Raw genomic sequence first — 21,633 nt, forward strand, 5'->3', positions numbered from 1 at the left:
GGTATTGAAACAATACCCTAAAACAGAATTACTCTTTAAAGGAACAGTACCTTCCAAAAACAAATTAAAATGTTTACAAATGGTCAGACATACTTGTGACACCTCCAGAAATTCACCTTGGTATAGCGAGAAAATAAACAGTTGGCTCAATCCTCACCAAAACCACAGGGCCTGGAAGAGCAGCCTCTGCTGCTGGAGTGGGGACCTGCTCTCCAGGCAGATGGCCACAGACAGATGCCACTTTTTCCACCTTCCCGTCCAGCCCCTCACAGCTCCCTCTCCCAGTTACCACAGTATCTGCCTCACTTCAATTATGTGTATTTCTGGCAAGACCTTGCAGCAGGTGCACACACACACATGCATACACACATACACACACACATACACGTGCACACACACAGGGTCCACTCACCCCAAATGCACCAGGCTGAATGACTCAGCCAACCACACTGACATAAGCACCAGTCTGTGAAATGTGTTGGTTAATACGATTTGACTTTTTTATAGATAGATAGATAGATAGATAGATAGATAGATAGATAGATAGATAGATACTCTAGTGTTCCTCTTTATGTTTTTGTTTTTCAAAAGCACAAATGAAAAATTCTTTCCAGATCAATTTAAGGCTTCCCACCAAATGAAGAGAGAAGAGGCCTTTCGCACTGTCACACACACACACACACACACACACACACACACACACTCCTCAGCCTTAAAATGACGGAAGAGATCATTGTCACCAGTCTGACTGAGTATTGTGCCTTTAAATTGATGTTGTCCTTTTTCTACCATGCTGAGTTTTATCATTACTGATTCTCTTTGATGGTGTTTATGGACACTTCCTTTGTTCTGCTTTTAGAATTTACCAAATTGGGCGTTTGGGGGTTTCATTCTTGTTTTGTCTCTTTTTTATTAATTATTATTTTTTTGTTTTTGTTTTTTGTTTGTTTTTTTGCACAGGAAAACAATGTAATTCTTGCTAGGCAAATGTTAAAATGGCACATAGTCAGCCTTCGAGTAGCTTTTCCGGCCAGTGGAGAGCCAAGTAGCCCGTTAGCTTCTGGAAGGCTTTGAAAAATGGGGAAGGAGCAAGAGAAAAATGAATAAAGAAGGGTTTCTATGCCTTTGCTTTTGGTCAATTTGTTTGTTTTTCAACACAAATCATCAGATAGGAAGGATTGTTTTTGTATGATATCTGTTTGTTGTTTTAATTTGTTTGCTCTATTGGTAGATTTTGTTTCATTTGATTATTTAATTTTTTTCTCTCCTGGTGCAAAAGTTGCCAGAGAGTTTTGTGTGAGAAAACATGACAGTACCTAAAGAAACTCAGCACCTAAGGGCATAAGGCAGTTGAAGGTTTTTGTTTGTTGTTTTGTTTTGTTTTGTTTTGTTTTATTCTCTCAATCAGCACCAATCCCATAAATGATCTACACTTGGTGTAAAGTAGAAAACTTTTTTCTGTTTGTTTCTTTTGGAGAGGAGATAGCTCCTCCTTCTCCACCCTAGGAACTGTAGTGTGGGATTATTTTTTCCAATACTGTTTCTTATGTGTAAAAAACAAAAGAAAGGTTTCCTTTTTGTTTTTACTTACAAAACATAGAGAATATCTTTGTATACATATAGTGACTGGAAAGAAAGCTTATCTGAAGGGGATGTGACTTATTGATCTTTTTGTAGTGTTGGTGGTGGTGTTGGTGGTGGTGTTGGTGGTGGTGGCGGTGTTGGTGGTGGTTCTGTGTATTGGGGGAAGGGAGGGTTATATTTCTTGCAGGCGGCATTGACCGCAACCAAATCTAAGGTCCCCTTCTCAATCTGGGTCAAGGTATTCTAGAGTGAAGACTCATACTGCAGCAGCTCATAGAGCAGAGGCCCATCTCGGTAGCGAATGCCCACTGCAGTGGGGGTGACATACTGCAGGATGTTAATAGTCCTCCGCAGCCTCCTGTCTACAAAGTGCGCATCCCAGGCCGGGTACCGCTTTCTTGGCATGTCAATCTTAATCAGGGGCCCTTCTGGGTGGTAAGGACGCCCTGATGGGGTGGAGGGCCCCATGGGTCTCACTTGGAATACGGGCAGGCAAGTGTCAGCCGTGAGGTCCTCCTGCTGTTCCGTCACGGCTCTGGTGGGAGTGACCTGGGTCCCCCGGTACCCAGGGGTCTGAGGTGCCATAGGCTCAACATCAGGGGGCAAAGGGATGCCCCAGAGCAGCTCGGCACAACAGGAGCTGGCAAAGACCTTAGCCCGCGGCCCCATGGGATGCAACACGCCATAGTATAAGAGCATGAGCGCAATCCCAGCCACAAAGCTAACGAAGACACAACACAGTGCTGGCACGGCATAGGAGTCAGTGTTCTCCGGGTTTCTGTAAAAATACCAAAGGAACGTCAAGGCAGCATTCTCGGTCAAGACTATCGTATAGTACGCGAACATTCGATATCGAGTCCGCCCTTCCTTGACGTTAAACCAGCAGAAAATGTACACGATCCCTACCACCATGTTGAAGAGGATCTCCTCCCACTTGGACATGCAGAAGTCTGTCCCTCCATGGATGATCCAGAAGGCCATGGCGCACCAGTGCACCACCACAAAGATCCCGAAATACAGCTGGAAGATGGAAGCAAAGAGGGCGAAAGAGATAACTCGGGATGAGATGGTGAAGAGGCGCCAGAAGAGGTGGATGAGGGCCCCTCTATAACTCATGCTCTTCTTGTCGTCCCTGGAGTCCCGCAGCAGCTTGTGATAGGAGGCTAGCACCCAAGCCAGGGACATCAGGGAAGTCACAGAGGAGACACCTGCCAAAAAGACACAAACCCACACAGTTAAAACCTTGGATACCTAATGTGGACATCGGCGGGGCTCCTGGCTGAGGAGATGCCTCCCCCCCCCCACTTTCTGGAGAAGGAGAGAAAAACAAAATCAGGCACTGGACCAGAGTCCCAGCTGTTTCAGACATCTCTGGGTGCCTGAAGTCGGTTTCAATCTGAGAGTCTCGAGGCTCAGGAGTAGTAGGGTGGAGAGCTCTGCTTGGCCTGGAGTTGGGAAATGGGGCAACAGCTGTGACTAGTGGGTCTCACTCTCCACCTGAAGGATGCACTGGCGGCGGATTGCATTGGTCACAAGGAACCTACAGAAGTGATCTCGGGTTTGCGGAGGCCCACCAACAACCGCCCTAGCTCAAGCTCCTCCTTCAACCGTCCTTTTCTATTAAAGTGCCGGGGAGCTCATTCAAAATCCCAAATGCCCTTTTTTGTGCCTTCTTCTACTCGACCTTCTCCATAAGCAGCCATCTCAAGCCACCGTGGGATGTCCTTCCCCCTTAGCTGGCCACCCATGACATTCTATTGACCTCCACATGCATTCTTCTTGCTTTCTCACAACCCTTGCTCAAGTCCCCTTGAGGTCATCCCTTGCCATGTTGTCCTCCCTCCTCCGGTCTCCCAGGTTAGAAGCAACCACCTCCTGCTTTGGAAGTACTCCTTCCCCTTATGGGTTTGGTGGTAGTTGATGTTTATAAACAAATCAAATGAAATGGCAATGATAGCTACTGGTTATGATCCAATCCACCCATGAAGAACTAAGTGTAAGAGGTTGCATAATGTCCTACAGGATTCCTCCATCATCCCCTAAGTCTTCATGCATAGCCCAAATGAGCATCTAGCATCCCCTTGTGGGGGAACTTCTTAAAATTCAGAACTAAGTGCATCTGGAGACCTGGCTATCACATCATCATTGATGGTCTCCTTAATAAACTGTCTTGTCTCACAAGCATGACTCCCCTGTTATAGTCTGCCAAGATGAAATCGGTGCTACACTACCCATTCATGTTAAAATCAGGTTTAAGCACTCAAGGGACCAAGAAAGATGCCTCAGACCCTTCACCCGTGTCCCTGCATGCTAGCTCACAATGATCCAAATTTCAAGGAGGAACCAAAGTACTTCTGCTTGCTGGTTCCAGAATTATGACCCTGCCCATCTCACAAATCTCCCTCCTTCCCTTCTCTCTGACATACTGTAAAATAGTATGTCAGGAGCCATAGCAAACCCAGCATGTGGGCAGCACACAGAGAACACTGAACATCTAAATGTTTGACTGTCACCAGGAGCATGTGCTGCTGCTCCCATCAGTGAAGAGTTAAGACAAACAGGAAACAAATAGAAAAAAAATCTTGAGAGTGGTGATGGTGGATTTTCATCCAGCTTCTCTGGAAAATTCTATAATGGACATTTGAATATCCTGCCTGCTTGTCCTATATGCAAGGCATGCACCCCAGAGACCAAACATGGTTTGTGATCCAGACACTCAGAGATAGGTTGTGATCTGGCTACAAGGGTGAAGTAGGAAGGGCAGGTTTCACTTGACTTGGTTGTGGGTTTCCAAAGGGCAGGGAGAAGGAAGTCATACCATTGTAGCTTGTGTCAGACTTAATCCCTGGGACACTCTCAGGGAGGTCCTTTCAAACATCCTCGTCTGCCACCTGACTATCCAGCCTTCCTTACTTCTTCTCCCCCACCCCCTTGAATGCATTTCTAAGTAGCCTAGGTTAGTCTCAAACTCACCACTGTAGCTCAGGTTAGCTTGGAACTCTGAATCATCCTGACTCAATTTCTAGAGTTCTAACAACTGAACTCATTCATTTTTGTTTGTGTACATGCACAGGTGTGTGTGTGTGTGTGTGTGTGTGTGTGTGTGTGTGTGTGTGTACATGTATAGGTATGCACAGACATGTGCACAAGCATGTACAGACTAGAGGTCAACGTCAAGCGATATTCCTTAGGAGCTGTACACTTTATGTTTTGAGGCAGGTCCTCTCATTGGGACTTGGGGTTACCAAGAAGGTTAGCCTGGCTAGCTAGTGACCTCCAGGGATGCACTTGTCTCTATACCCTTGAGATTACAAGGCTTTTTATGTGATGCTGAGGATCAAATTGTCATCCTTATGCTTGCATGGTAAACAGTTGATTGACTGAACTCTCTTCCCAGCCTCAAACTCATTTTTTTCTTTCTCTCCTCCCCCTCTCTCCTTCCCCCTTCTCTCCCTCCCTCCTTTCCCTTTTCTTTTGTTTTGTTTTTTAAGATAGGATTTTTCTGTGTAACAGCCCTGGCTGCCCTCGAACTTGTTCTTATTTTGTAAGCCAGACTGGCCTCAAAAACACAGAGATCCACCTATCTCTGCCTTCCCAGTGCTGAGATTAATGGAGTGTGTCTCCATGCCCAGCTTTGAACTAGTTCCCCCAACTCTCTCTCATTGATATTTTGAGACATGGTTTCTCTGTGTAGTCCTAGATGTCCTGGAACTCATTCTGTAGATCAGGCTGGCCTAGAACTCACACAGCCTCCTAAGTGCTAGGATTAAAAGTGTGTGCCACCACTGCCAAGGTTGAATTCATTTCTTGGGGCTAATATGTAATCACCTGTTGGAGACTGTCATGACTTGGCTGCCAGAAAGGAGTTTTATGAAAGTTAAGTAGGAAGATGGTTTGATTTGGGGTTCCTTCTAACACAGTGAAAACTGCTACTCCCCCTATTACTTTCTACTCAGCATTTTCTGGAGCAGGGCCTCAATTTGTTTAGTTCTAAGCATAACTTTGAATAGAGTTGGGGTGCCAGAGCAGGACAGACTTTGGCCTCCACAGTTCTAGTTTCACCACTCTGTTTGGTGACATTGTCCCCATTCTGAGTACAGGGCTTTCGGTGTTTTCTGCTCACCAGTAACAGCCAAATACCACGCTCTACCTCCCTGTTCCCAGGCTATTCGTGCCCCATCCTCATCCACTGCTGAGCTTTGTTCCTTTGATTTGTTTTCTCTGTTTAGCATTGGCTGTCCTGGAACTGATTCTGCAGATCAGAACTCAGAGCTCTGCCTGCCTCTGTGCCAACTCTGCCCTGCTCTGAGGCTCTGTTCTTGTCTCACCCTTGGTGGCACTGATGTTACTGGTTCTGCGATGAGTCTTCTGGGCTTTCCATGAAGAGCATGGTGCAGATGCTCTTGAAATATTACACGGCATTTATCACAGGCTTATGGGAAGGCTCAGGAAGTGGTCATGTGGGGGTGGAGATGGTCATGTGGGGGTGGAGATGGTCATGTGGGGTGGAGATGGTCATGTGGGGTGGAGATGGTCATGTGGGGTGGAGATGGTCATGTGGGATGGAGATGGTCATGTGAGGGTGGAGAAGCAAAGCCCACGGGAGTGCTCAACAGTGACAGGCAGGTCTCATCTCACAACCTCAGTTATTTCTCACATGGTAAAGTCTAGAACTGCCACGTGGATTTTGGAAGAGGAGCGTCTCATACATGCTTCTCAACCTGCTCATCCCCCAGAAAGCCTTGCCCAAGATTATTCTTAGGCCCAGTGGTCATGCAGCATAGGATAGCGTTTGTTCTTTTACCTGGTACTGCTCAGCTGATGCTGTCTCTCCTCCATCTTGCCCTCTGACAGCTGGGGTTTTTTAAGTTCCCAAGGTCATTTGTAATGAAGGTCACTGGCCTGCTCCAATAACAGACCTATTCTAATTACTAGCCACTGACTCCTTGGGGCTTTGTCTTTGGGAGTACAAATAGGCCCCTAAATCAAAAGGCATGCCAGAGCCTGGGAGGGGGCAGGTAGGTAAGTGGTGTGAAAATGACCTAATACCCACACAAAGCAGGGGTTGTAGAGGGAGAAGGATAACCCTGTGATGTCCAAACCCTCACTCCCACCACTTTCACCATAAAATCCCCTGCTCTACTCAAGGCTCCAGCATATCTCTTTCATCCAAAGTTAGTGGTGGCCGAAGGCCTTATTCCACCTCACTGAAGAGCTGAGAAAAGCCAGGCTTATAAGACTCCATGCAGGAAATAGGTTTCTCTCTGTGTGTTCACCACACAGTGACCTTTGTTCTCCATATCAAGATCCAATGGTACAGGTATCAGATAGACCTATTTTCAACCCATCCAAATTCATCCAAACTCAGTTACAACACTAGACATTTTGTCAATTGGTGGAGTAAATGTGCATGGCTTGGCCAGACCACACCTGCATCTTTTTTTTGGGATAAAGCTTGTGACCTCTCCAAATTCATGAAACCATTAGTTCAACTGTTTGATGGCAAGCCACTAGCTGAAGGCAGCCAGATGATGTTAGGGATACACATGGGGATGACAAACTAGAACAGAAGATGTGCTTCTCCTGTGCTGTACTACTCTTGGCCGATGCCCAGCTGTCCAGGAGAACATAGGCATAACCCTCTGAACACCAACATTTAACTCATGGTCTTATTAGGACCATGGAAGCAGTACTGGTCATGGGCAGAACTGGGTCCTCTCTAGATCTGTGTGTTGAAGTCCTCACCTCTAGTACCTAAGAATGTGGAGATGGGTTCTTGTTGTTTCTCAGTCAGGGTTTCATCTTGTCACCCAGGTTTACCTCAAACTCATAGGCCTCCTATTTCAGCCTCTCGAGAGTTGCTACCCCATCCAGATCAACTGAGATAGGTCTTTACAGAGCAGGTTAAGGCAAAGTAAGATGATATGGGTATTCCTAATTAGTCATGACTAACATCCTCATAAGGGGAGAGGAAGTCACAAAGAGATACTAGGGACACACAAACACAGAGAAGGACCACATTAGGACCTGGCAAAGGCACTGTCTATAATCTAAGGAGAGAGACCTCAAGAGAAGCCATCCATTGACATCTTGATCCAGAATTCCAGTCTCTTGAACCTTGGGGAAGTCATTTTTTCTATGCTATTCAGCTTGTGGCACTCTGTGATGGTGAATAAACTGGTGTGGTATTCTATTTAATTCATTTAATTCTATTTAATTTGTGTGTGTGTGTGTGTGTGTTAGTCTGTATGCATACCACATGTGTGCACATAACTGGGAAGGCCAGAAGAGGGCACCAGAAGCCAAGCCCTGTAATGCAGTTACAGGTAGTGTAAGTGCTGGGAACCCAACCCAGCTTCTCTCCAAGAGTAGCAAGTGCTTTAACCACTGAATCATGTCTCTAGCTCCTTAATTCATTTTATTTTTAAATGAAGAAATTTAAGGAAACATTCCAAACCATGTACCTGGCAGGAGACTAGACACAGGATTGGATCTTGAAAGTGATCCATGCCTTAAAGCTCCTAGACACTGCTAGTCTTTGTGAGGGGCTAAGTGGGTGGTGGGAAAGTAGGCATGGAGATTTGAATCTTGCTGGAGTAGAAGAGAACACAGGCTCTGTAGAACCAATGGGAGGCTCTTAAAGCCCTTTCAGCCTTCCCCAGGAGACTAAGACTCAGACCACAAAGAAAGCAGTGGCCCTCATAGAATCCTTTGTGGCCACTGTCCCATCAGGTATTAGGCTGAGACTACAGTGCAGGCTCATGGTGCTACAGTGGCTAGCTCCCTAGCAAGACTTCCATTTCTGAGATCAACCCAAAGATCAGTGTTTCCCTGGGCAACACAAGCTCTGAAGAGACTCTCAAGGCCCCAGGAAACCGCCTAGCTACACCTGGGAATATCCAAAGTTTCTTCTCACTTGGAGCTTGGATGCTTGGTGCATGCCAAAGATCAGACTGTTAAATGCCTCGTGTTCAGTGAAGGTAAGTTCCTAGCAGTGAGCCTCATGGCTCGCTCACTGTCCTGGTGCAGAGCATAAAGTAAGCTTGTGGCCACATGGCACTTGTCCCCACAAACACTCCAGAATAGCCTGTGGCCACTCCTCAGAGACCCACAGCCCACAGGCAGCAAGGAGAAATTAATCATAGACTCTTGGAGCCATAGAATTGTCCTGGCTTCCAAACCACTGCATGGTTAGCCTGCTATGACAGATGGGCCACATCCCTTCAGTACAGCTGTGATCCTTACATGGACTTCCAAGGCTCCACTCAGTCTAGGCTGCCTCAGAGCTATGCATGCACCTGCCAGCTCCTTCCTGCACTTCTCAGTAGTCCATCTCCAGAAGGCCCAGAGATAGGGTCCAGGACTGTGGAGGCCCCCATAAACCCCTTTGTCCTCTCAGGAGTCCACCATGTCAACCTCTCCAGGATCACTGTGCCCCAGGGCATTGTCTCTGCTTGAGGTTCTCTTCCCCAGTATTCACGCATGTCACATCACTGGGACCTTCACTCAAAGATCAGCTTCTTGGCCCCCAAACACCACATTCAAAACACAACCTTCACTGCATATCCTGCTTCCCTGTTTACTCTCCACCCTGTCGTACACAAATGCTAAATCTCCTTTTCTGCTTTGCTTGTAGTAAAGGTTAGCTCCCAAGGGCAGGGTCAAACTTTGAGGGATTTCTCTAGAATTATGTGGTTTTTTTTTTTTTTTTTTTTCATGCAAGAGTTCCTAGCTAGCATCACATTCTGCAGTATGTATCTGGGTTAAGATTTTGATCCACTCAGCCTTCATAATCTCCTACTTGTCTTAACTATGGGAAGGGGTGCTCCCAGGAAGCCCCAATGTGTGTCTTTGTATTTTAGGAAGAACTGCTTGAAAAACAGAAGAAAGGCTTCCAAAGCATTGGGTGCTATGCCAAACCCTGTGTTATTTCACTCATTCTGAACAACCACCTTTAACTGCCTATCACTGTCTCCATTTCACAGGAAATCTCATGCTCAGGGAGGCAAGGGAGCTGTTCATCATTTCTGGGCTCAGCAGGCCTTTGATCTGATGCTTTGACATTTCTGGCCTTTCTGCCCCTGGAGAAGTCTGGTAATTCCTAGAGATAGCCGACTTTGCCTGTGAGCAAATGCTTTCAAATCTCAGTATAAAACACCGCCTCTTCCAGGAGCTGTCACCCTCTGGTCCACCTGCCACTTGCCCTTATCACCCCAGGCCAGGGACAAACAGATACATCGCCCTCTGACTAGGGGGGCATAATGATTCACTCCAGCCATCCCTGAACTGTTCTGCTTACCTTCCTGCCTGCTGTTTCGGTGGAAGCCACAATATGAGCTAGTGGCAAACTTCTCCCTTCCTGCTTCCCTCAGTCTTTGCTTCCTGTTTGGCACATGGCTTCCTGTACAAACCCCAGGGCACAATGAGCTTCCTTTCCAGATCTGGGAATTACAAACGCTTTCTTTTTTGTGTGTATGTGTGTTCATGCATGTACATGTGTGTGGGCCCATCTATATGTGGACACCAGAGGTTATGTTCAGGTGTCTTCCTTAATAGTTTATTGTTGTTGTTGTTGTTTTTAGTCTCTCACTGAACCTAGGCTGTACCCATTGGTGAGGATTGCTAATGAGCAAGTCCTGGGGCTCCTCCCATCTGTTTCCTCAGAGCTGGGAGCACAGGCATGAACCACCATGTGTGACTTTGTACATGAATGCCACAGAAACTCAAGTCCTCAAGGTTGCAGAGAAAGCATTTTACCAGCTGGGTCATCTCCCCTGGCAGCCCCATGGCCTTCAGTGGCAGCTGCCCCCTGAGGTGCTGCCTTGCCATACTTGAATCATAATAAACATATTCCTTAAGGCAGTTAAATTACCAATCAGTCAGACAGCTAAACTAGTAAGTATTGGGTAGGAGGATGCAAGCCTGAGATACCCAACTCCTAATTCCCAATTACCTTGGGCTACAATCCAAAGAGCATCCAGTAGTTTCTTCCCCAATTGGCTAGTCTCAGGAGTTGGTGAGCTGAGCTGCTCTTGGGCAGGAAGGCAGCATGTTTCTGACATGAGCCCAGAGCCAGCTAAGAGCTGCCTGGTCCCTCAAAGAGATGCTGGGCCCATGCCCACCCCCTCAACTGTGAGAAATCCATGATGACTGACAGCTCTCTTTGAGGGTATCACTTTAAGAGTGGAAGGAACCGGCAGTAACAGGGCTTGGCTTAGCACCCAGTACAGAGAAAAGCTGACTGCAACCACGTGAGTGCTTGCAAACAGGACACATAGGCTGCAAGTATGTGCCATTCTGTCTTGAGAACTTGCTGCTGCCTCAGCTTACGTAGATCCTCCCCCCCCCCCTGCTTTCTTTGCTTGCCCACCTCCAATTCATTCTAAGAGCTCATCCTGGGCATTGCCTCCTTCTTGAGCATCTTACATATACTCTGGGATACAGAGTGGAAACCACTTCTGGCCTTGCCACAGCACCCCAAACATTGCTCCTCCATTGCCGCTACTTCAGAGCCACTTTCTGCAGACTGTCTGCCATACCCCATCCCTTAACTATGACTTCTCTTTGGATAGGACTGACTCTCAATCTTCATGTGCACGTGAGTGTGCACATGGTCATGTGTGTATTTATACACACATGAATGCACATGCATGGATGTATATTTGCATGTGGAGGTTCGGAGTTGGGCATCTTTTTTCAATCCCATTTCTGTCTCCCCAGTGCTACAATTACAGGGATATACTGATGTGCCTGGCTTTTTTCTTTTTTTAAATATTGGTGCAATATAGATGCATGACTTGCTGGGGTATTCCCCCCAACCCTTGACTTTTAGTTTTGAGTGGAGAAAAGCTTTCTTATCTACTCCTACAGGCTCTGAGCCAGCAGAGTAGTTGCCCAACACAATTCTTGAGCAAATGCCTCACGCATGCTGTTTCATAAGCAATGCCAGAAACGCAAGTTCTGATAACAAAGCCACTGATTCCCTGGCCAAAGCGATGCTGTGAACGGACACCTGGAACTCTCCAAGGCACAGTTGTCTTAATTGCTCATTTAAATCTACCTTCCCCATGATTTCAGTTTCCTGTAACTGATGGAACAAAGGACCACATGTGTACTGGCAGAAAGCAAGTGTGTTTGTCTCTGCGAAGTTCTGGAGGTCAGGCTCTCATTTCTGAAGCACTGGCAGGGCCGAGAGCCAGCTGGAGGCTCCGGGAACAATCTGCTTCCTTGCCTCTCAACTTCTGGAGCTGCCTATATCCCTTAGCCAGTGGCCCCTTTCTCTGTCTTCAAGTTCAGTGGCATGGTGTCTTCATGACTTTCAGATTCCACTGCCACATTCCCTGTCCTGCTGGCCTGCCTCCCTCCTATCAGGTACATCCAGGTGATCAGATTCATCCTCTCAGTCCAGAGCTCGTCATGGGATCAACAAAGCCCATTTTTCATGAAACCTGATATCTATAGGTTCAAGGTTAGGAGGCTGACCCCATGGTAAACCATACTCAGCCAACGTTTTTCTGTAACAGCCAGGCAGTTATCCCCAGTGGCATGATTTTGTCCTACACTGGGTGTCAGGTAGTGTGTGGGAGACATTTTTGGCTTTTATAACTCAGGATACAGTAATTGCTGTCATTCGGTAGCTGGAGGCTGGGGAGGCTTTCAAACACCCTGCAGTGAATAAGGCAGCCCCAGAGGAAGAATCATCTGCCCCTAGATCTAATCACACTGAGGTTGATGTCTGATGATAGGACTTTCTCTCATCTTTCCATGTTTTATGAAAAGTCAAACAAATGGTACCTGGCACCAGAGAGCTCCATGAGTGTAGACACAGGGAAACCAGAACACTATAAATTGTCTTTGGCTCTGATAAAGAGTGCAGACTCCTCTGATGGCAATTTGTTGCTTTTGCTTTTGAGACAGGGTCTCTCTATATAGTCCTAGCTGTCCTGGAACTCACTCTGTAGGCTAGGCTGCCTTCAAGTGCACAGAGATCCACCTGCCTCTGCCTCCCAAGTACTGGGATTAAAGATGTGCTCCACCACTATGCTCGGTAATTATTCTTTCTTTCCTTCTTTTTTCTATGATAGTAATATTGATTTCCAACTTGATGAGACTCAAAACCACCATGGAAGGAGGTCAGGGTGCGTGTCTGGGAGAGTGTTTCTAGATGTGGCTAACTGAATGGGGAATCCCCCCCCCCCCCAGTAAGCTGTGGTCCCAGATGGAATAAAAAGGAGAAAAGGGGTTGATGGTCAATATTCATCCCTTTCTACATCCTGACAGCAGGTGCAGTGACTCACCTCTGCCACCATACCTTCCCCACCATGATGGACTCTCCTCTCAAACTGAGCCAGAGTAAACCCTTTCCCAACCTGCCTTCGTCACGTATTTTGTCAGGTCAATCAGCTCCTAGGAAAAAGCCATTGCCTTAACTTAGTCATGGACCCTCCATAGCATTTTTCCTATGGCTAGCAAAACCAGAAGAGTGTAACACCATGGAGCTCTTCTGGGCACTGGGGCTCATCCACTTGCCCAGGGGGCCACCTGGAGACATGCTGCACCCCAAAGAGAGCAGCTCTCCCCTCAAGGTTCTTGAAGGTCAGATAACAGCATTTAAAGCACCCAGCAGAAGAGCTGTTTCCCTGGATTCTCCCTTCTAAGATGTTGTCAGAAATATCAAAATAGCATCTCCACAGCCAGCTGGATAAAGGCAAGCCTCGGAGACTCAAAACAAATGTCAGCTACCCAGCTGCATGGTCAGGGCTTGTGGGAGCCTGGATCTGCTTGGCTGAAACACAGAAAGCAGGCCGTCTTCATCTACCCTCCCTGAGGAGTCTAGTAAACCTGTTCTCACCGAGCAAAGACCTAGAACACACCCAATCCTCTATGCCTCCCAAATATGGTGGCATTTGAATAGAGTCTGAGAGATGTCCTGGGAGGAGCATGGACTCTGCCACAAGATATCTAGCATGGGTATAATAGCCTTATAGTCTTGGGCAATGATGCTACTAAGACTTAATTTATCTTCTGTGAGTCAGGGGTAAAAATACAGACTTTGAAAATGCAATGAATAATGAATCTTTCCTTTTTTATATAACTGTGCGTATATATATATATATGTATATATATATATAGTTTCTATATACATACACACACACACATATATATATATAGCGTGAATAGATACATGAACCAAATATATATATATATATATATATATAATGCTTATAAAGAGTATCAGCATATGTTGTCTTCATATATATCTATATCTATATCTACATAAAACTTCCATATGTTCTTGGCGTTATATTCATGTACCTATTTATTTTTGCCTGCATTCACTAGAATGTGAGCCCTCAGAGAGTAGTGACCACTCTGCTCTGCCATCACAGTACCTTGAGCCCAGTACTGGCAAGACTTTATCCTCTGGGCATCCTCTGTGAATGACTGCAGAGAACATTATTCCTGATACATAAAGGCAGGAACATGGCTTAGAGGGAGGCTGAGTGCTGAGAACCATTTTGCCCTGGGACCTAAGTCTTTGACACTGGGGCCCTGGAAGAATCGGGTATGCCTTTGATAGCATAGTCTCCACATCAGCCATTGCATTGGGTGCTTCTTTGGTATCAAGAGTAGAAGTGGGGATAGAAGGGGTTTGCTGTAGTTTGCAAAGGACCACTGAGAGAGTGATGGAGAGTGTGTTCCCTGAGGGACACAGCTACACAAGGAAGGATGCTAAGCAATGTCAGCGCTCAGTGCTCACAGGGGACGGCACCATTCTTCTAGGTGACAGTCTTCAGACCACCTAGGGGACAAGTAGGGAAGCCCTCGCCCCAGAACACTGTGATGCTTTCCTGGAATCATTAGGGAAGGATGACTCTGCAGAGGCATCCAGGCTTCATTGCTCTCCTTCAGGCTCCTAAGAGAGAAGATTAACTACTTGCTTTCACTTGTTTACATGACCCTCTGGCTTCCTGAAGGATGGGAGTGGGTCTGTTCTGATTCTTGATGCATCTGTCCCCAGCTCTTACACATCATCTCATTGCATCCAGCAACTGAACCATCACTTGCCATGCTGAGTCATGGTTGTTTCTACGCCAGTGTTACCTGACAGGCCCCCAGGGGAGTGAAGCCCTCCTCTTAGATTCATCAACCCCAGTCTGCCATTCCCAGGAACCAGTGGGATTACAGACAAGTGGCACATAGGTTGTCCATGGAAAATCTTAACTCCCTGACTGCCCATTGCATCCTGTCTTGGTCTCTGCCAAAGAAAGAGTTGGCTTTTGGGAACCTATTCCTTATACTGGCTTGCCTTACCAAGCCTTCATACATAGGGAGGAGCTTAGTCCCACCTACCTCAACATAATATGCCACGTTTTGTGGACATCCATGGGAGGCCTGCCTCATTCTGAACAGAAACAGAGGAGGGGAGGCAGGGGGAGGAATGGGAGGAGAGAAGAAGGGGAAACCTGTCAGGGTGTAAAATAAATGAAAAATTTAATTAATAACAAACAAACAGATAAAAAGGTCCCTATCATATATTAGCACCATGTTCTGGACACCAAACCTCCATAAATAAATCTCTATTGTAAATATCTAGCCTCAGCATTTTGTTATAACAACATGCTTTTGTTTTTTGCGTTTTTGTTTTTTAGGGGTTTTTTTTTTGTTTGCTTGTTTTTGTTTGTTTGGTTTTTTGCCTATATGAGCCAGACTAGAAAGAGTCTGCAAAGCATTTCTTACACAGGAGGAAAGATCTCCAGAAGGAAAGAAATGAAGTGTTCCATGGATGCAGGAGCCAAGAGCCAGGTCCCAGCCTTTCTCCACCTGTAGAACCAATGGAACTTCAGCCTCTGCTGAGGAGAAGTTTGGCCAGGAGATAGAAGGAAAACTGTGTTTTCTTGTGTGCCACTGTTTAACCCCAGAAGAGGAAGAAAGGCTCACTCATTGGGCTGACAGTTGGAGAGAAAGGCTGGGCATTTTAGCTTTGCAGGACAGTAGAAAGGGATGGGCGCTTGCCTTTCTGAGTGGTTCAGATGTTAGCAGGACTCTGGCTACATGTTAAGCCAAGGAGGAGCTAAGGTTCAAGTTTCTACAGTGTGTATACATGTGTGACGTGTGTGTGTGCACAGAGACCAGAGGAAGACATTGGTTGTCCTGCTCCATCACTGTCCCTTTCATTCACTTGAGACAGGGTCTCTCATTAAACTTGGAGCTAGGCTGGAGGCCAGTAAGCTCAGTGATCCTCTTGTCTCCACCCCCATGGCACTGATGTTACAGGCACACGTGGTCATGCCCAGCTTTTTATGTGAATACCAGAGGTGGAGTTTGGGTCCCTGTGACTGCACAGCAAGCCCTCTCACCCACTGAACCATCTCCCCAGGGTTTGATGTGAGCAGAGCCCACAACTGAAGAAGAAACTAGCAGGGACCTTTGCCAGTTGAGATAGAAAGACCTTGAGTTGTATCTGAGACTAAATGTTTGCTTAAAGGAAAATCAATGTGTTGCTGTGTTTCATATTTCTTAGACTCTTATCTTTCTTGACTCATTTTGTTAGACATTGGTCTGGAGTTACTTGTGTTTATTTACTTGTGTGTGTGTGTGTGTGTGTGTGTGTGTGTGTGTGTGTGTGTGTTGGGGGGTGCATGCTTGCCACAGCACACTTATATAGAACAAAGGACAATATGCGGAGTCCTTTTAGGTAGGTCTCAGGGATTGAACTTAGATTACTAGGCTTGCACAACAAGCACTTTTACTTGCCGAACCATCATCCCTGCACAATCTGTGGAATGGGGAGGCAAGGCATGGTGTTTGGAGGGGCCCTAAGTGCCATGACAGCATAAAAGTCCTTTGTTTGTATGCTCCTTGCTGTGTGACCTTGGGCAGTTTCTTTTCTGTGCTTCACCCTCTGTGTATGAAACAAGGGGACTGGGCCCAGGGACTTCTGTGGCTGGCATCCCCCACTGCTAAGCAGCGTCCCAATGCTCCTGCCAAGTGTTATAGCATGTCACTTAAGATAGCAAAGTCTACTGGGCGTACTGTCACACGCCTGTCATCCCAGTACAGAGGTAGAGTAGAAACAGGAGGATGACAGCAAGCTCAAGGTCAGACTGGTCTACCTAGTGAGTTTCAGGTTAGCCAATGCTACACAGAGTGACCCTGTCTCAACAAAGCACAAAGTAAACAGAAGCTGTCAGCCTGGGTTGCTTAGGGAGATTCTAGGGAAGAAACATGCCTCTGAGGTGCTCCCAGAGCACAACCCGTCCGGAGCATGTAGCTAGTCCCATTCTGGGGTCATAGGTCATTCTACCTTCAGGTTCCAACCCCACTTCAAGCACCCGCCCTGTTCAGGGACTTCTGTTCTTGCCCATTAGCTGACTGAGAGAATGTAAGGGCACACAAAGCTCAGACCCCAGGGATCTGCACCACACTTGGCACGTGTAACATCCAACTTCTCAGTATTTGGTGGGATTCCTAGGACGATTCTGTCTTCTTCATCTCTACATGGAAATGCTCAACCACATAGTTGTTGAAATTATGGCTTCTGGCACATAATGTTTTTTAATTTCTGTGGGGCCCACTAGGTGCTTCCTCTGGAACCTGCCTTCCACCCTATTCCCCTGCTCCACTGCCAAGCTCTAGCCATGCTGTGTTTCACTTTCAGATCACCATTGCTGTATTCTTCCACAGAGGAAGTTTTTTTTTTCCTACCCCAGGACCTTTGGACATGCTATTCCCAAAGCACAAAAGGCCATTACTTTGCCTCTCTCCTTGTTGCTGACACTCAGACTAAATAAGAGCCTTCAATAAAAGTTTTCTCTGACCCTTGCCTCTAAGGGGCTCCCTCCAGCTCCACAGTTAGTTCAGGCCTCAGCAATGTGTTTACACGTTCCAGAGTCATGCCGGTCTGTGATGCTAGGCTGTGTGCTGTGGAGTGTACGTGAAGTTCAACAAACTTTCACAACACCCCAAAGCAATTCTTATTCCCACGTCACTGACAAAAAAAAAAAAAAACACAGCTGGGAAATGAATCGTCCCACACACTAAGTCTACATGGCTGAGCTCAAGTTGTATGCAATTCTCTGCCTTTCCCAGTAGCCCAGGCTGCTTTCCAAACCCACCCTAAACCCATAATGCCTGCCAAGATGGCAGGAACCCGAACCAGCAAGGAGATGGTTACAGCCTTAGCATGTTTCTAAATACCTCCACATTCATGGCAGAGGGAGGGAAGGCGCCACCCCACAGCCAACCAGTTAGAGCCAGTGGGCCAAGGAGCTCACGTGAAAAGCTTTGAGTCCACCAGAAAGAGAGCAGAGGCAAATGGGGTGGCCCCTGTCTCCCAGCTGCCCTGCTATCCCAGACCATGGATATGTCTCTAAGCCTCAGCAGCTAGGACCTCTGGGTCTGGTTCCTTCAGCAGTGCCTCTGCTTGAATATGCCTGGCAGCCGGGCACTCACTGCCTCTACAAACAATCTTCTCTTTCTCACCCACTGATGGTGTAACTGTTCCCCAGGAGTATACATTGGCATCTGTGACATTTCTTCTCCCCCATTCCTTAAATGTTAGGCTTCACACATCCCAAGGTTGCCATCCACTCCCCACCCTGTGTTAAATATCCCATTTCTCCCTCCATGTTCTACCTCAGTTACCTTTTTTTTTTCTCAACCAAGAGGGTGCCTCCCTGACTTCCTGGTATGCTCTCGGCAGCACTGTAGGCTAGCCTAGCCATCAGCTATAAATAAGACCAGTGCAGTCTAACCTTGGCATCCCTAACATCCCAGAGCCTTCCTACCATGGAGCCTGCATGTCTAGACAATGCTCTGTGACTTCTGAGGCCCCAGAGAGACTACCTGAGGTCACAGCCAGGAGCACAGTGTTCCTTTGTGTGTGCTCATTGGAGCACCATCACCAGCCTGTTGCTACAAGTGAGCTGAAACATCTACATGCATCGGAAGCAAGATCCTGAAGTTTAAAATGTGCAAAACCAGAAGTAAGACCAGCCATGACTCAGTGCTACCAGCACATGCGGTCTTTAGGCCTGGTTAGCCCCATTCCACACAGGTAGAAACACCATGGCCCAGGGCAATGCAAAACCCTAGGGGACTCACATTTGATCAGATTGTCAGGACCCTGAACTGCTGGGAGCAGACTGACTCTGCTATCCAGAAGCACATGGAACTGCTCTTTTCTTTACGAACCAAGTGTCTCGGGTGCAGGAGTGCTGAGGAAACACTTGTGTCCCTGGCATCTGCAGAGTGGGCTGGGTCCGGATATCAGAAATCAGAGTCAGGACCCTTAGGCAAATGAGGCAGTTGCAGCTGGAGTGGGGGATGGAGAGGACCGTGGTGATGCTGGGGAGCAGCTGGTGCTCTGCTCCGGGGTGGGGAGATGGGGTAGGAGGTGGGGGTAGGGTGGGGAGAGTAATGCTGGGGGAGTGGCAGGCAGGCACTCACAGGGCAGCGTCTCTGCGCTGTTCTTCTGGATCATTATGCAGAGCTGTAGCACCAGTTGGGGGGCGCTCTCCAGAAAGGTCTCCAGGAGGCGCAGCATGTTGACGTCTGCATATTCATACATCATAGCCCAGTAGAAACGTCGCTGGTGTTCCTTCTGCCGCTGGCTCTGAATCCCCAGGTACATGGTGCGGATATATCTGTGGGGAGACAGAACAGAACACATGTGTGGGTGGGTATGGGGGGTAGCAGAAGGACAACAATCCGCTCCCCAAATCCCAAACAGCCTGCATTCGCATTCCCCAACCTCCTACAGAAGTCCGGGGGAGGGGGTGTTGGCTTGGGTGGGATTCAGAGTCAACAGGATAAAGTGGAGAGGCATAGGGCCCCAGTCACTGGAGGGAGCTGGCCCAGTGAGGGACCCCAAGCCAGTCCTCTCCATCCTGGCCTCCACTTATACGTACAGGAAATGAAAGCCCATCAGCTGAGCATTTCAGATGAGCTCAGAGTCAGGTAGGCTTCTTGAGGTACAGAATAGGGATGGGGGTGGGAGGCATTCTAATGAGGTTGGCAGTTTTGCCACTCCTGAAATGAAAGGAACCGACTTGTGATGTTCCTAAGTGCCACTCTCTGGCTGGCCATACCCACGTGGGAGGAGGTAGGCATACTCCCATAGGGACCAGTTTGGCCTCTGGAAGGTTACTGCCTTCCCTGTGTGGGCTCAGATGGTGGAATGGGGGAGGGGGTCAAACGGAAGTTGGTCCAAGGTCATTGGCCACTAAGGCCTGTAGGGAGCCTCTATGCCGGGACAGTCACAAATCTACTGACACTTCTCAGAAGGGCTAGGATACCCAGACACTATGGGAAGCTGCAAAAGCCCAAGGAAGCAGGTCTAGTTGGAGAACCTGGGCTTGCAGGTCAGCATTGAGAACTGTGTCATCTTGAAACAGTGACTCCCGTTCAGTGTGCCAGGCCCTCATCTTCATTGAGGATGCTTCACAGGGTGGGTAGTGAGCACATGTGCAGAGGGCACTCTTCCTATGTCAGCCTCACTATCACCAGAACTTTCTGGAGCTGTGTCTCCAAGGATTTGGGAGATCTACTGAGTCCAGGCCTTGGCCTGGGAAGGAAACCATAGTCATGCTATGGGTGGGTCCCAGGATGTAGGAAGAGCCCAGAATATGGGTAGATCTGTCTGGATAGAGTCCTGTCCAAACGCAAAGGTCAGAAGCAGAGCTCTGACGGTCAGGATCAAGAATGGAGCTATACACACAGTGACACATTCCTGAGCTGGAACCATACACATGGAACACAGAGTTGACTGCCCTCTTCAGGCTCGGCGGCCCTCAGACACTGCCCACTTGAGCTTGCTGGATAGCCCTCTCTGTCCTCTCCATGCATCGACACCGGCACCTCCTCAATGGCACACGCTACCCACTCCTGCTCTGTAAGAACCTTTCTTCACTAGGCAGCCAGAGTGCTCTCAGAAGGTTCTAAAGTGCAGGCATGGAGGCCACTCTGCCATCTGGTTCCCCAGTGCTCAGAATAACCACCAGCCCTCCTGGGGGCTTAGGGCCTCACTTCATTCAGCTCCAACATCTCACCAGCTAGCTCTCCTGCTCTTTTTTTATCTGTCTTTCTTGCTTCCCCCTGGAGCACAGCAGCCCTGTGTGCGTGTGTGTAGGGAGGGACCTGCTGATGGCACCCTGATACATCTCATTGCCCAGTGTGGCACCTGTGAAAGAAACAAGTGCATCCTGGGAATACTCTGGGGCTGAGAACTCCAGGCAGAACCATGCTCTCCTGACATCTTAGTGGTGGACCCTACGCATGCTGGAGACAAAGGTGTGAAATGCAGGTGGTTGATGGGAGATGGGCTGTCCTCATGATAGCATAGGGGCATCACCTGAACACTGCAGAGATGGGAACTCATATGTAAAGGCCAGACTGGAAAGCACATGTTCCCAACACAGTTTAAAACTGTAAAGCGCTGCTACCTCTAGTTGCAAAATGTTGACCCACACTCCAGAACGGCAGCTGTGTGCTGAACCTGGGAGAATGAAAGCTCAGTGGTCTGCAAGACATGCCCCACTGGGCCAAGGCTGTGAACTCCAATAGTCATGCAGCCACAATGAGCTCCAGCTGGGAGACCAAAAGACAGAGGATTCCTCATAGGTCCCTAAGAGACTTCATGGAGACTCAGGTGACTGTCTCGAATGGATTCTCCACTGGGGAAGTATAGATAAACACCAGTTTCTTCATCTCTGCAGTGAGCAGAGACACAGTTTTGTATGTTAGGTCAACATTGGAACCATACACACAACCATACACAGCGTTAAGGCTACACTGCAGAAGGGACTTGGGGGAGGTTCGGGTGTGCCGGGCCTCAGTTGGGTGTCTCTGACACCTCATAAGCAGGCCTTCTTATTGCCATCTCAGAAGTGGGGAAACTGAGGCTGGGTGAAGCTGAGCACTGCATTCTGGTTCTATCATGGGCTTGCACTTCCTGTGTTTTGCTGCTCTAGGTAGTTGTGCAGATTTCTGGCATCAAAGAACCAAGGAAAGGGCTCGAGAAGGGAAGGACACTGGAATACAGAGCCT

General features: G+C 47.8%; 1 protein-coding gene across 1 annotated transcript in view; it reads right to left on the reverse strand.

Annotated features, from left to right (window-relative positions):
* Positions 1-949: 949 nt before the first annotated feature.
* Xkr6 (XK related 6) overlaps positions 950-21,633 on the reverse strand; it is a 206,827-nt gene continuing 186,143 nt past the window's right edge. The window contains exons 2-3 of the mRNA XM_051195511.1: positions 19,036-19,232; positions 950-2,792 (exon numbers count right to left, since the gene is read on the reverse strand). Coding sequence (XP_051051468.1) covers positions 1,828-2,792; positions 19,036-19,232 — 1,162 coding nt within the window. The 3' untranslated portion in view covers positions 950-1,827. The remainder of the gene's footprint in view (positions 2,793-19,035; positions 19,233-21,633) is intronic.

This window comes from Phodopus roborovskii, unplaced genomic scaffold, assembly GCF_943737965.1.
Source record: "Phodopus roborovskii unplaced genomic scaffold, PHOROB, whole genome shotgun sequence".
NCBI lineage: Eukaryota > Metazoa > Chordata > Mammalia > Rodentia > Cricetidae > Phodopus > Phodopus roborovskii.